General features: G+C 46.5%; 2 protein-coding genes across 2 annotated transcripts in view; both read left to right on the top strand.

Moving 5' to 3' along the window:
* Window positions 1–3,988, top strand: part of map4k1 (mitogen-activated protein kinase kinase kinase kinase 1) — an 18,982-nt gene extending 14,994 nt beyond the window's left edge. The window contains exons 24-32 of the mRNA XM_080006285.1: window positions 329–389; window positions 760–862; window positions 1,009–1,067; window positions 1,212–1,312; window positions 1,967–2,144; window positions 2,277–2,345; window positions 2,828–2,920; window positions 3,085–3,211; window positions 3,545–3,988. Coding sequence (XP_079862411.1) covers window positions 329–389; window positions 760–862; window positions 1,009–1,067; window positions 1,212–1,312; window positions 1,967–2,144; window positions 2,277–2,345; window positions 2,828–2,920; window positions 3,085–3,211; window positions 3,545–3,641 — 888 coding nt within the window. The 3' untranslated portion in view covers window positions 3,642–3,988. The remainder of the gene's footprint in view (window positions 1–328; window positions 390–759; window positions 863–1,008; window positions 1,068–1,211; window positions 1,313–1,966; window positions 2,145–2,276; window positions 2,346–2,827; window positions 2,921–3,084; window positions 3,212–3,544) is intronic.
* A 1,774-nt stretch (window positions 3,989–5,762) lies between these two features.
* LOC307235018 (WD repeat-containing protein 20) lies at window positions 5,763–13,385 on the top strand. The gene is made up of 4 exons (XM_080006951.1): window positions 5,763–6,158; window positions 7,521–7,703; window positions 9,188–10,618; window positions 11,505–13,385. Exons 1-4 carry the CDS (start codon window positions 5,769–5,771, stop codon window positions 11,550–11,552), a joined length of 2,052 nt encoding a protein of 683 aa, XP_079863077.1. The 5' UTR covers window positions 5,763–5,768; the 3' UTR covers window positions 11,553–13,385.
* The last annotated feature ends 703 nt before the right edge of the window (window positions 13,386–14,088 follow it).

Genomic DNA, 14,088 nt, shown 5'->3' with positions numbered 1-14,088 from the left:
ATGTTTATAATATTTGTGCAGAAGGTTGAGCGTTTTAGCGGCAATTTATCTGCTCTTTAAAGGTAGTGTCACGAAAGTCCCTCCATGTTTTGGCTCCAGCCGTGCACTGATCAGCCGATTTCACTGACGAGTCGGACCTCTGGATTGTCGCTAAACGACGAATCCACGCGGTTGACTCCAAATCCTTTACGTTCTGGGCCCGGATTTCCCACCTCTCTTCACAGTGTAGCCTGCATGCGTATGTGTAGGGATGCATTTGACGAGTTGATGGATTGAATGGACAGCAGAGATGGATGCAGAGAGTGAAACGATGCTCGTTCTCTTCCAGCTGTACCCGGGGAAGTGTACCTGGATCTGCACCGTTCGGAACTTGCTCATGTCCGTGTCGGGTACGTACCTCTCTCCAACGGTCGCGTCACATCTAGGAGCTTCTCTGTGACAGATCTATAACCTGATAACCTCCATCCTTGTATACGCCGAAAGAAGCCGCCATTGGCAGCAGAGTCGGAAGCCCCCCTAGAGTGAATCCCACTCGCTGTGTAAGCTCCTTGCATTGGTATTTGAAAAGAACTGGAAAACTTGATCAATGCAAACAGGGTTTTACGCATAATATTCTCACATTTATCTCCCAATAGCCTCTATTAATTTCTCCTTTTTGAAGTCGAAACTTGGCCCTCATGGCCATGACACTGGAGAGAATAAAATAGATATAACTTGTCATGTTATGTTTGTAACTTGTGTGTAATCCTGTGTGTCCAGGTAAATCCTCTCAGCTTCATTCCCATTTGCTGAAGGAGCTTCATGAGCAGGCACGGAAAGACCAGAGGGTGGTGGCCCTGCCCACGCACAGGTTGTTACCAAGGTATCCATCCATGCCTCCATCCATGCCTCCATTCATATCTCCAGCCATTACTCCATCCATCACTCAATCCATCCCTCCAGTTGAAATTATTTTTAACTACTTCTTCAGATGATATCAAAGTCATGCATTCTCAGCATTTCTTCCAGGAAATCGACGGTGACGTGTAAAATATCCGACACCAAAGGCTGCAGGACCTGCTCCGTCGGTGAGATACGCTACTTGGACTACTTGGGTTAAATTTGGAAGTGCATGGCGGGGCGCGCGACACCCTCGGGTTCACTTCAGACCGCGCCCCCCGATGGGCCCGGGCACGGCGAGACCCGTAACGTGTGCCTCTCTGCCGCAGCAGGAAACATAAAGCAAGGCTGCGTGTTCCTGAGCTGTGCGCTGGAGTCCAGTGTCGTCCTCCTGCAGTGGTACGAGCCCATGCACAAGTTCATGCTCATCAAGGTCAGTCCACGCGATGTTGACGATGTGAGATGGTCGGCAAAGGGTTGTGTCGTCTAAGGAAATCACACCGTCATCTCCGCCTGACGACAAAACAATCAAATCTGCTGAATCCTTATCACTGGCTTTTTTTTTTTTTTTTTTTTTTTACAGTTGCAGTGCTGTGTGAATGAACTGTGAGATACTTTCTTCTCAATAAATTTCTCATATTTCCCCCCCTTTGCAAATCATGCTGACAAATGGTGGCTCTTGACTTTCCAGTAACAAGCTTTGAAACCTTCCCCACCCGTACCCGACAGCATTATTTCATGTGTAAATATTTGATGTGATCATGTATTACTGAAGTAAGTCTTATTGACGTGATATTACACTACTGCCGCTACCAAACGGATTCTCTTTGGGACTGGGGTGCTTGCCGAGTCAGCTGCAACAACCGGATTGCTTTTGAAAATCCTAAAAGCACTTCTGACGGACATCTCTCAGACTTACTTTTAAATTTTATCTATTTATTATGCATCGTTTGGCTCAATCAACGCCAACTCCCATATGGGCGTGGAAGCGCGTGGCGCCGTCAAGTTGTCTGACAGAACGAGGCAATCTTTTTTTTTTTTTTTTTTTTTTAACTCAACTGAGACCTTGACGCCCCCGTTCTTCCAGCACTTTGACTTCCCGCTGCCCTGCCCCCTGCGGGTGTTTGAGATGCTGGCCGTCCCGCAGCAGGAGTACCCGCTGGTCTGCATCGGGGCCTCGCGCAGCCTGAGCCCCAGGCAGCCGGTCAGCCTGACCAACATCAACCTCAACTCCAACACGTCCTGGTTCACCAACACCGGCCTGGGTGAGTGAATGTTGGTTTACAGGGTTATTGTTAAGGTGCCATGTTTGTATCATATATTTTACATTTAAGTCGGTGTGTGTGTGTGTGTGTGTGCGTGTGTGTGTGTGTTTGTGTGTGTGTGTGTGTATACAGAGAAACATTGCCCAGATGTCATGCAGGTGAACCAGCTGGACAATGACTCCCTACTCATCCTCATTGAGAGTAAGTCACTTTTTTGTTTCCTATTTTGACTTTTGGTTTTGGTTTTTAAAGTATTTCATTTCCAGAGAATCAATTGATGGGTTGTAATATAGATCACATGTACGGTATTGGGGATAGCTGAAATTTAAGTAACTGCTTTTGCTCAACCCCTTGATGTTCAATTATCATGAACTATCTTACATTTTTCTCACTGATAACAATTTACTTTTTTTTTTTTTTTTTTTACTTACCACTTTCAAAAGTACTTTAAATGTATTGGAACTCAACAAAATCCTCTGATAAATTACATAACATTATGCAATTTTATTTGAAAATGCCACCCTGACAGAACACTCTGGAAAGAAAACATCATAAGAATGCCTTGGATTAATACTAACACGATGAGGTCATTTTAATGTATTTACAAGCATTAATTTGTCATGTTTTGTAATTGTTATATGCTTGAGGTTGTGTTCTAACCTGACCTCTGCTTTTCTGCATAGAGTCAGTATACATAGTCGACCTGGAGGGGGCGCTGAAGAGCAGCCAGGCTCCAGCGCATGAGCCCACTTTCACTGTTGATGTTGAGGGTGTAGGTAAGAACCAGAGGGGGGCTGAAGCCATGACAACTGTTGTGAAACCAGAAAATAGAAACACAGCGGGACACAGACCCGTGTGATACCTGTCTGTCGGTCTGCCTTTCCGTCCATCTGTCTACCTGACTGTCTGTCTGCCTCCCTGCCTGTCTGTCTCTCTGCAGTGTATTTTGAAGACACGCTGCTGGCAGTGTGGCGTCATGGCTGGCAGATAAGGGGAAAGGGCTTTTTGGATGTCCTGCAGGAGACCACAGACCCCCAGAAGGTCTACAGGCTGGTGGGGTCGGACAGGTACGCCGTGAGCTCCCCAGTTTGGTCCCTAAACCTGCGTCCTCTGACGGGGGGTTACTAAACAAATACAGAACAACAATAACAACACACTTTGAGCAACAGAAATGACCTAGAGCTCTCAGAGGTTCAGAAAAGTGATGAAGGCGCTCTTTTGTCGGCTGTAGCAGTACGATGTACTACTCCATGTGATATTCCGCCCCCTATTGGTGGTCAACAGGAATTTCAACATCAGCGATGTGCATTCTATCCGTAATAGGGGACGGTTTGGCCAGATTTTATGATTCAACCCTTACTGATAGAACCTTTTATTTCATTTCTGACCCTTTCCCCTAGGCTGGTTGTCATGCAGACTAAACGGACCGAGGACCAATCAGGAACTTGCAACTTGTATATCCTGGAAATTGCTGAGAGCTACGTCCAGTTGCCTTGACCCCTGACCCCAGGGCCAAAAGAGCTTCATGGGAAACCTCTTTCTATTAGTAAAGTTGCTCATTCTGAGGATGATGTTCTCCATCCATCATCTGTGTCCCAATCTTCCATCATCTGCAGTTGTAGATTTTGGAGACCAATCATCTCTAAGCTCCACCCTGCTAACGGGTCTCAGCGAAGGTGTCGGGAAGAGGCTGCATTACTCCAGTACGGCATGAGTACCTCTTCGGAAAAACAGAAAAAGTCTATATGTGAAAAATACTTGATAGCGGGTTCCTCTCTGTGCCAAACGTTTGTAAAAATGTGTCAACCACTGCTGAATGACAGCAACAGTCCACGTCTACAAACGCTGTCATTGGTCGCAGAAAAGAACAATTCATTTTGTATTCCAGCACGGTGCTTGCTGGGTTGTATGTGATTGTTTGTTTAAAGACACTGTGCTTTGTAATAAACTCAAGAGCGTGAGTTATATTGAATTGACTGTATTGATTTATGAAGATGGGGGGAACTGGGTATTTGAGTAATTGGTGAAAGGTGTCTCACAATGAGAGTTCGGTAAGGCGCTTGTGTGTCTATAGTTGTGGGTCAATAATTATTCATAGAAGGAGAATCTTTAATTGTCACGCACCACACTACAACACATGCATACACACACACACATAGTATAAATATTATATTCCAGTAATAGCATTACGTTTCCCACTGGGAATAAAATAAAATCAATTGTTTTGGATTTTACACCATAGGTCCAGTAGGGGAGTGTTTACTTTGCTCTTCGAGGGTCAAGGTTTTTCTTGTCATAATAAGCACAACACAACAGCATCGAAGCAGATATTGCGGGTTATGAAATTCCTATCAATAGAGGAGGGCGTGTATAGGAATTTCATAGCCAGCAATATCTGCACTGTAAAATAAAAATGATAATAAGCAACAAAAATCAAGATATTTCAAGATACAATATTGAAATATATTAAATTCATATTTTGCCTTATTTCTCATATACACCATACAAGGACGGTGCAGTAAAATGATAAAAGGGTCCAAAGGCTGTGAAAAAAAAAACTGGCAGAATGAAAAATACTATATATATATATATATATATATATGTGTGTGTGTGTGTGTGTGTGTGTGTGTGTGTATATGTGTATGTGTGTATGTGTGTGTATATATTAAATTATTATAAACTCTAACTATAAATATAACAGTAATATTTATATATATTATATATATTTAAAAAAAAAGCAGACGGCTCCATGAGGTTGAACCTTCTCCAAACCACTGTCCCCAGAAGCGGAAGTGCCTCCCCGCCACAGGACGCTCAGCTGGCGAGTCAGCTGACGCCGGACCGTCGGTGCCACAACACAAACCCGGTTCCTCTGCCCGCGGTTCCAAAAATGCACCGGAGGGCGGCGCCGCTGACGGGCTCCGTCGCGCGGCTGCCCCGGGAGCTCCGCCGCTCCCGCCCGGTCCCCGGTTCTTTCTCGTTCTGTCCGCGTCGTTCCGTTTCCAGGTCAAAATCTCCGTTTCCTGTGCGGCGTGTTCGCACTAGCGATGGGAGGTTCGACTCTTTCTTCGGACTCGGTTCCTGACGGGTCACTGCGGTGAAAGGGGAGTCGTTCGGGTTTGCCGGGCCGTCGTGGGCTGGAACGCCGGGTCAGCGACGTCATGGAGGACTTCCGGTCAACGACGGACGACGTCACAAGAGTCGGCGCAGCGCTGGGACTAGAATTCTCACGGGGGCGATTGGCTTTCTGTCGAAATGATCGATTTGGCCGAGGGAGCGCAGGCCGCGGACCCCGCAACACATTTCAGGCTAAAATGGCTGGAAGCAAACGCGACGCGTGAACCACTGACACTATTTACTTCCGTCGGAATTATTTGTCTTGGTGCGATGTGAAAATGTAAATCATTCACATTCGCTGTGGATTAGGACGAATACCCGGGACCTTTTTTTTTGGGGGGGGGGGGGCTTTTAGACTTCAGTTTGGTGCTCAGTTATTTTCAGATTGTGAATCAAATCGCTTGCTGTCGGGAGCGACACCCGACTCCCGAGTCGTTTCAACAAAAAAAGCTTCGTTCGCCACGGACGAGTCGTTCGCGAGCCTCGCATCACTAGTTTGCACTAAAGATGGCCGGAGATGGCGGCGCTCTGAAGGATATCAATGAGATCAAGTCCCAGTTCCGGACCAGAGAGGGCTCCTACAAGCTGCTCACCCTCTCAGACTCGCAGCAGCGGGGCGGGCTGCCGGGGCGTGGTCCGTCCGCCGGAGCCACGTTGGGCCCCGGGGCCGGGCCGGGCTCGATACCCGGCGGAGGGGTCGGTCTGCTGCAGGGGCCCGGCGGGGCAGCCTCCGCCTCCGGTGCCGCGGCGGCCAGCTCCTCTCCGGCGGGCTTCCTGCCCCCCGTGCGGGTCTCCATGGTGAAGCTGCAGCCGGAGGACCCGGGAGAGGAGTCGGAGCGGGTGTGCTTCAACATCGGCAGGGAGCTGTATTTCTACACGTACACCAACATCAAGAAGGTGGGTTTCCAGCTGCTAATTTGATCAGCTGTCACTCGTCATCAGTTCCTAAATGACAGTTTTTACTCAGCACTTCACCGCTAAATGCTGTTAAAATGTTGTTTTTCATAAAAACTGATTCTGGGAGGACCAGTTACGATGCTAAATACATCAAACTGTGGAATAATGAATGAATAAGTACACATAACCAGTTTGGCAGAATGCATCAAATAAAGAAATGCACCATGTTCAACAATAAAACCATAGATTTAATGATCTAAAGAATAGATATACTTTAAAACAACTTACAAATTAGCCATTACATTATTGTAAAGTCAGAAACTAGTTCAAAACTTATGAGGGCAATCTACAAAGAGCTATTAGTTTGCCCAAATATATTACAAAGAAGTATTACTGGCTGGCAAACTCACAAGGGAAATTAACTTCTGAAAACCTTATTCACACTTTCAATATATATATATATTCAATATACAGTAAGCTCATGATCAGAACTTATTATACAAGAGATAAAACATTATTTAGTAATAACATGTTATACAACATGGGATATACAACCCGGGTCTTTACTTTGTTAAGATTTCTGCATATTCCTCAGTCCAATACTCATGTGCAGTGTGTATCTAAATTAGTAAGATGGTTAATTTTGTGTAAGGCTCCTTTGGAAAATTATGCCTTTTAATTCAAATTGATTGAGAATATGTTTTACAGCAGTTTTGGAATAGCTGCAGAAGTAGTGGAAGTATTTATTGTCTTATTGTCAAAGTTTTGTTACATTCAGAGTTTGAAGGAAACACAAATACAACAATGCAGCTCAGACATTTAAAATGGAAAAAACTCGGTAAAAAAAAACCCCACCAATAAAAACATTGATAAACAGTAAAGACAATAAGGAACAAGCAAACCAGTGAGGAATAAGAAGGAGCTGGGTCAGAACTGAGAAAATACCTTGGATCATTAAAACTCTACTAAAATCAATAAAGATGCATGAAACCGGTCAAGTGGTGGAGCGGGGTTGATGTTTAGAAGAATTGTCAGTGTTTGCAATTAAGTCATGTGTCAATAAAACGGTGAATTCTTTCTAATATACATACATTTTCTATACTGCTTTTTAGTTATAGCTATAAACAGAATTGAACCAAGGTTTTCACCATGTATAGGGCCCCGTCTCTGAAACATTGGTCCGTCTCCTTTTCGTCTGTCTTACCCACTGTCATCACATTCATTCAACTCTCACCTCTCTCCTTTCCTCTCCTCTGCTCCTCCCTCTATCTGGTCCCTTCTCTCTGTCGTATCCCTTATCTCTTCAATTGCTATTCTACACCTCTCTCTCCCCCTCTTTGCCCTCTGCGTGTCTTTGTGCAGGCCGTGGACCTCAGTAAACCGATAGACAAGAGGATCTATAAGGGGACTCAGCCGACGTGCCACGACTTTAACCAGTACTCGGCCACGGCAGAGAGCGTAGCGCTCATCGTGGGCTTCTCCGCCGGACAGGTCCAGTACCTGGACCCCATCAAGAAGGAGACCAGCAAACTCTTCAATGAGGAGGTACACTGTGTTTTATCATCTATATATCATCTTTCAGTTTTCTGTGACAACTGTTTTGGTCTGATGTTGTACTTATCATTACCATGTCGACAAATGTAATCAACCCCAGCTCGATCTTTAACATCGCATTTTTAATGTATGAACAGATTCCAGCAAATACATACTGTATGCCTAAGTGAGTAAAAACACATTCCAGACTTGTACGTGCACACACATTTACACACTGGTACATATAGATACATCCATTAACGCATGATGTGCAAATATCCAAACTGTACAGCGTAAATGTAAAGAGGTGACTTACTATATAACTAATCACTAAGTGAGCAAGTACACACAGGATTTAAGTATTTATTTTATTTTTAAGATTGAGTGGATCTGTGGGGATGGAAGAATTAAGGACACACCTCCTTTATGTGTGCTGACGTATGTGTTTCTAGTTCGCTAATCAAGCTTCCAGCCTCCGTTGTCCTGAGATTGTAATTTAGCTTATGTGAGGTGATATGATGTCAAATTGGCAGCCTCAGGCACGTCATTTATCGTGGTCCCAGCAGCGTATCAGATCTGCTTTGTGGCATTCAGCTTCTATTAGCATACTGCAGACATTAACTGGCTCTTCTTCAGAAAGATGACTACTATCTTTGTGAAGATCCTGTTTAATGGGATTTCCAATTACATTTTGTGTGTGTGCGTGTGTGTGTGTGTGTGTGTGCTCCCTTCTCTACCTGCTATAGTTGCTTTGGGAGGGGTGTTGGGAGAATAGGGCTGCTCAGGTTATTGTGTGTGTGTGTGTGTGTGTGTGTGTGTGTGTGTGTGTGTGTGTGTGTGTGTGTGTGTGTGTGTGTGTGTGTGTGTGTGTGTGTGTGTGTGTGTGTGTGTGTGTGTGTGTGTGTGTGTGTGTGCGCGCGCGCGCGCGCACGCTACCTTCCTCTTCACCCGCTATAGTTGCTTTGTGAGAATAGGGCTGGTTATCATCTATGTGTGTGTGTAAAAAGTTGCTGTTTGACTTGTGTTTTCTATGAATTGTTTCACCTTCATTTTCTAGCCGTCCCGTCTGTTTGTCTGCTGCGTTCTGAAACACCTGTGTTTTTGCTCTCTCTGCTTTTCTTGATCGGTGCTTTCTGCATATCAAGGTGTTTTTATTTGGATGATGTTCCTTCCTAACTACAAGGTCTTCTAACAGTAAGGGTGCATCATAGAGTTTTATCACCAGCTTTTTGATTTAGTCTTTAATGTCCTTCTATTCTCCCTCTCCTTCCCCACTTCCTTCCTTTCTTGTCATACTTGTCATATTAAACCCTCTTTTCCTAACCCTTTCCTCTTCTGTTCCTTTCCTCCATTTTGCCATCATTCTTTCCTTCCCCCTCTCTTGAAACCCTACACCATCTCTTGCCCCCCTCCCACCCTCTCTTCTTGTCCCGTCTCCCTGTTCTTTCCACCCTGTCTCACCCTCCAACCCTCACATTCGGCCTCTCTCTCTGCAGAGGTTGATAGACAAATCCAAGGTGACCTGTCTAAAATGGCTGCCCAAGTCAGAGAACCTTTTCCTGGCCTCGCACGCCAGCGGTCACCTCTACCTCTACAACGTGGACCACCCATGCGGCACCGCTGCCCCGCAGTACTCCCTCTTGCGGCAGGGGGAGGGCTTCGCCGTGTACGCCTGCAAAACCAAGACGCCCCGCAACCCACTGCTGCGCTGGGCGGTAGGCGAGGGCGGCCTCAACGAGTTTGCCTTCTCCCCGGATGGCGTGCACGTGGCGTGCGTGGGCCAGGACGGCTGCCTGCGCGTCTTCCACTTTGACTCCATGGAGCTGCAGGGCGTGATGAAGAGCTACTTTGGCGGGCTGCTCTGCGTGTCGTGGAGCCCCGACGGAAAGTACCTGGCCACGGGGGGCGAGGATGACCTGGTCACCGTCTGGTCCTTCTCAGAGAGCCGCGTGGTGGCCAGGGGCCATGGCCACAAGTCCTGGGTGAACGTGGTGGCCTTCGACCCCTTCACAACCTCCCTGGAGGACGAGGAGCCCATGGAGCTGAGCGGCAGTGAGGAGGACCTCCACCAGGGGGCGCCACCTCCCCCCCCCATGCACTTTGGCCGGGTGCGAACCAGCAGCACATTGTCGCGGCTGTCGCGGCATAGCTCTAAGGGTGGCACGCCTTCCGTAACCTACCGCTTCGGCTCGGTGGGCCAGGACACCCAGTTCTGCCTGTGGGACCTGACGGACGACGTGCTGTACCCCCGCCTGCCACTGTCCCGCGCCCTCACCAACACCTTCACGCCCTCTCTGTCCAACTCCGGCAGCGGGGGGGTCAACAACACGGCCACGGGGGGAGGGGTGGAGGGGCACCACCACCCCCCCAACACCACCACCACGACCGCCGCCGCCGCCACTGTCAGTAGCGCCGGAAACCCGCCCACACTGCCCCTGCCCCTGCCCCGCTCCCTGTCCCGATCCAACTCCCTGCCCCACCCCGCCGTGGCCAACGTCTCCAAGGGCCAGGGTACCTCTGAGAGCAGTGGGGGCGGGGCGGGCAGCGGCGGGGGGAGCAGCGGCGGGGGGAACAGCACCCCCTTCAGCATCGGCCGCTTCGCCACCCTGTCGCTGCAGGAGCGCAAGTCGGAGCGCTCGGGCGCGAGCGGAGGCGTGGAGAAGGAGCACAAGCGCTACCACAGCCTAGGGAACATCAGCAAGAGCAATGACAAGATCAATGTGGCGCCGCGCAGCAGCCGGCTTGACGCCGCCAAGGTGCTGGGCACCACGCTGTGCCCGCGCATGCATGAGGTGCCGCTGCTGGAGCCACTGGTGTGCAAGAAGATAGCGCACGAGAGGCTCACAGTGCTGGTGTTCATGGACGACTGTATAATCACAGCCTGCCAGGAAGGATTGATCTGCACATGGGCACGGCCGGGCAAGGCGGTAGGTAAACTAATAGAAATATATAATCCAAACACTTATCAAGTTTTAATTGTTTTATTATTATTATTATTATTATTATTATTTTTATTTTCTTTTAAACAGCAACATGAACATGACAGTAGGGCTGTCATATTCATGAAAATCAGTTGACATTGTCATACAAATAATTGCGATTTGATCGTCTTTTTTTTTTCTTAATTTCATTCCACTACCATAGTATAAGATTATAACAGTGTAATAATACACATCCACTTCATGAAGAGGAGACATTTATTGGAATTGACTACATATTCACATTCTATTTGTTGCAACATTTCTCACATTAGCTTAAAACTCCCCTGACATTTGGATGAAAACATATTTACGGTATCTTAACAATATTGCAAAATGATTCCGAGCAGCTCAACTCATTTTGATCAGACAATTATGTAATCATTGCGACAGCTGTCGAAGAAACCTGTAATTGCTAAAACCATGAACGTCATGGCGAAAAACATGACCAAAATTGTTGTTGACCTCAACGATGCATTTCCATGTCCAAAAAAAATCAGTGCGTTCAGTGCTGCCATACAAAATAATTCAAAATACAATCAATTCAAAATAGACCTAGAATTTCTAACTAAGAGTTGCAAACTGCTTTCACAAATAACTAAATAAATTTAAAATGTAGAGCTTCTAAGCAACAAGTCTGCAATTGAGGAGTGCAGTGATATAGTTTATCTACTGATGTGATCTTGGCTAAACACTGGACTGAACACTCGTACAGGTTTTGGAATGGTCGTTTCTAAGCCTCTGGATGAAAAGCAACTTTTTGTGCTCATCCAGTAAATCTAACGTGTTCTCTATCTAACCTTCTTCTTCTTCTTCTGTTTCTTCTCTCCTTCAGAACTTGACAGCACAGAACGGTAACTCTCCCAGCGGCACGGTGGTATAGCTGGAGGAGAGGTTTTGCACTCGCCCCCTCACGCCTCTCCCCTCATCCTCTCTCTGTTTGACTCCCCCCTCCATCACTCCTCCAGCCTCCTCTTTGCCTTTCAAGTTTCCCCGCAAGGGGCCAATGACCAGTCCGTCTCAGTGTTACAACCCCGGTATTTATGCCCAACACTCCTCCACCCTCTACACCGTGCATTGCATTTTGGGATATGTGCGTTCTCGTAGTGAACACTGTGAACGTTGTCGGTTCGCTGCGTTTTGAGATGTATTCTGCATTATAGTGGACTTTCTAAAGAAGTATTGAAAGACCTTACAAAATGGCTTCCACCCTCACTGGTCCACTACGTGCTGAGCAACGGATGGATTGTGTCTCTTGTGTTTCTGGATGGAGGGACCCTGTCGAAGCGACCACGATTGAGGGGGGGAAGGAGGAGCGGCCTCATCCCTTCTTCTGTTTTTCCAGAACCATCGAGGTTCGAGATCAAGCTCTCCGCCGCCCTCCGCCCTCCCTCCCTCTCCCCACCCCTCCTTCGACTCTCACCCTCCCTCACCCCCGTGCGAGAGACGCTGCAAAAGCCACGGCCATTGTATTTAAGTTATTTATTTTATCACAAGACTGTGTAGTAATTTATACTGTAAATAATGAAAATACTCTATAAATACAAAATTGACAATGTGTACACCCTGAAGAAGTGACTCAAATGGAAAGGAAGAAAAACTACAGATGAAGATTAGTAATATATGGAGATCCTTCTATTGTACATAGCAACTGCGGTTAAAAGTTGAATGTCTGCTGTTTTAGGGACGTTGACGATTTCAATGTGTTTTAATTTGTGTGATAGGGTTTTCACTGTTGTGTCCAAACGTCCCTGACAGCGAGCTCGGCGGGATCTGTCAAATGGACACTGAAGCATTTCGGGTCCAATATGAAGTTTTCTAACTTGACGCTGTGAACTGCAGAGAGTGGTCTTCCAGATGGCTGCTGGCTGTGGATGCCGTGTCCAGTGGGTCAATATGTGCGGACAAATTGCATTGTAACAATCTCACACGCACATACGCAAACACACGCACGCACGCACGCACGCGCACACACACACACACACACACACACACACACACACACACACACACACACACACACACACACACACAGTCTCTCTTGCGCACTTAGAAGTAAAACCGTTCACAAATCCACATGCAGTTTAAAATTCTCACTCACCGACAGACACGCACACATACACAAACACTACGTACACATGCACTCTCCTGTGGTGTAGCATTATATGCTGTTTTTCAGGCTTCGTTCCTGTTGAACGTGAAATGCCTCTTGCGAAATTTTGCACATACAAAAACCTCCACAGTCCATCCTGGTCACCACAACGATGCCAGAGGTACTATTGTCTTGCGTCATTTTAACTCTGTCCTTAAATGACTTACTATAGCCCTGTTCTCTAGATATCCATGGGAAAGTATTGAATAAGGCATATATCAAACTCAACAACTGAAATGAGAGTTCCTAGTTTGTCTTTGTAACCGTCAACCTGCTTCCATGAAACGTCAGTCCAGTCTGGTTCCTGACAAACGAGAAGATTCCAACTTCTGTCTTTTTTATATATTTTCAATGTTCATCTTTGTTAGGGACATTCGGGGACATCCCGGTCTTACTGCTTTTTAATTTGGGTTTTGAAATATGTTAAGGTCCTTCGCATCGGGACTCAGAAAACGTTCGGGGTTTTTATTTTCCGCCTTTTGGTTCTGTTTGGCCACATGCACCATCCTAGTTACCTGAGCAATGACATGACCTATTAATAGCAGATCAACATGTACCAGTATGTGAGCCAAGGTTATGCAAATGTGCTAATAAAAAAACGAAACAAAAAAACACCAGATAAAGCCTGCTTGCTTGAAGCTTATGTGCGATGCGTGTTTGGGAATTATTTCGGAAATGCAGTCCGTTATGCTGTCAAGGCAAACCTGCGTCCTCTCAGCGTTGGGTCGACAGGTTTGGCTGCCCTGGACTCCCAAACCTCTGCTGGCAGCAAACGGTAGATAAGTGTTTTACTGAAAGAAAAATAAGCTTTGCAGGTTAAGTGTTGATTTTTATTTAGTTTTTTATCTGAATCTAGTTCCTTAGCAAAATGTTTGGGCTGAGGAGAGACCGGACCGTGAGAGTGGAATCAGAGGCCTCATCTTAAACGGTTTCCTAATAGTGAGCAAACACAATAATCTTCCAGAAGGCACCAGTTTATCCATGCAGAACTCCTCGAGTACAACGTTTCGTGAAGCAAATATTATTACCTTCTATTAGATAACATGTCCTCCCTCCTTAATGGTGTTCTTTGTTGACCTAACAATTCTAGGAAGAAAATCATTGACTGACAAGCCGCCGAGGTTAACCAAGCACTGTATATACCAAGTCACACACTCCCCAAAACAGCACAAGCACTTGTGCTGTTTTGGTGCAGGTTACAGGCTCAATGATCACTGCATCCAGGTATGGGGGGAAAAAAAAAGGGAATCATTTTGGGTAAGTTTCA

Source organism: Zeus faber, assembly GCF_960531495.2.
Source record: "Zeus faber genome assembly, chromosome: 9".
Taxonomy (NCBI): Eukaryota; Metazoa; Chordata; class Actinopteri; order Zeiformes; family Zeidae; genus Zeus; species Zeus faber.
The sequence above is the reverse complement of the archived record's forward strand: the minus strand, read 5'-3'. Positions and strand labels throughout refer to the sequence as shown.

Coding starts and splice junctions, on each gene's coding strand:
- LOC307235018 (XM_080006951.1), top strand. CDS start 5,769: ATGGCCGGAGATGGCGGCGCTCTGAAGGATATCAATGAGATCAAGTCC. Junction 7,704..9,187: donor GCAAACTCTTCAATGAGGAG/GTACACTGTGTT, acceptor CTCTCTCTGCAG/AGGTTGATAGACAAATCCAA. Junction 10,619..11,504: donor GGGCACGGCCGGGCAAGGCG/GTAGGTAAACTA, acceptor TCTCTCCTTCAG/AACTTGACAGCACAGAACGG.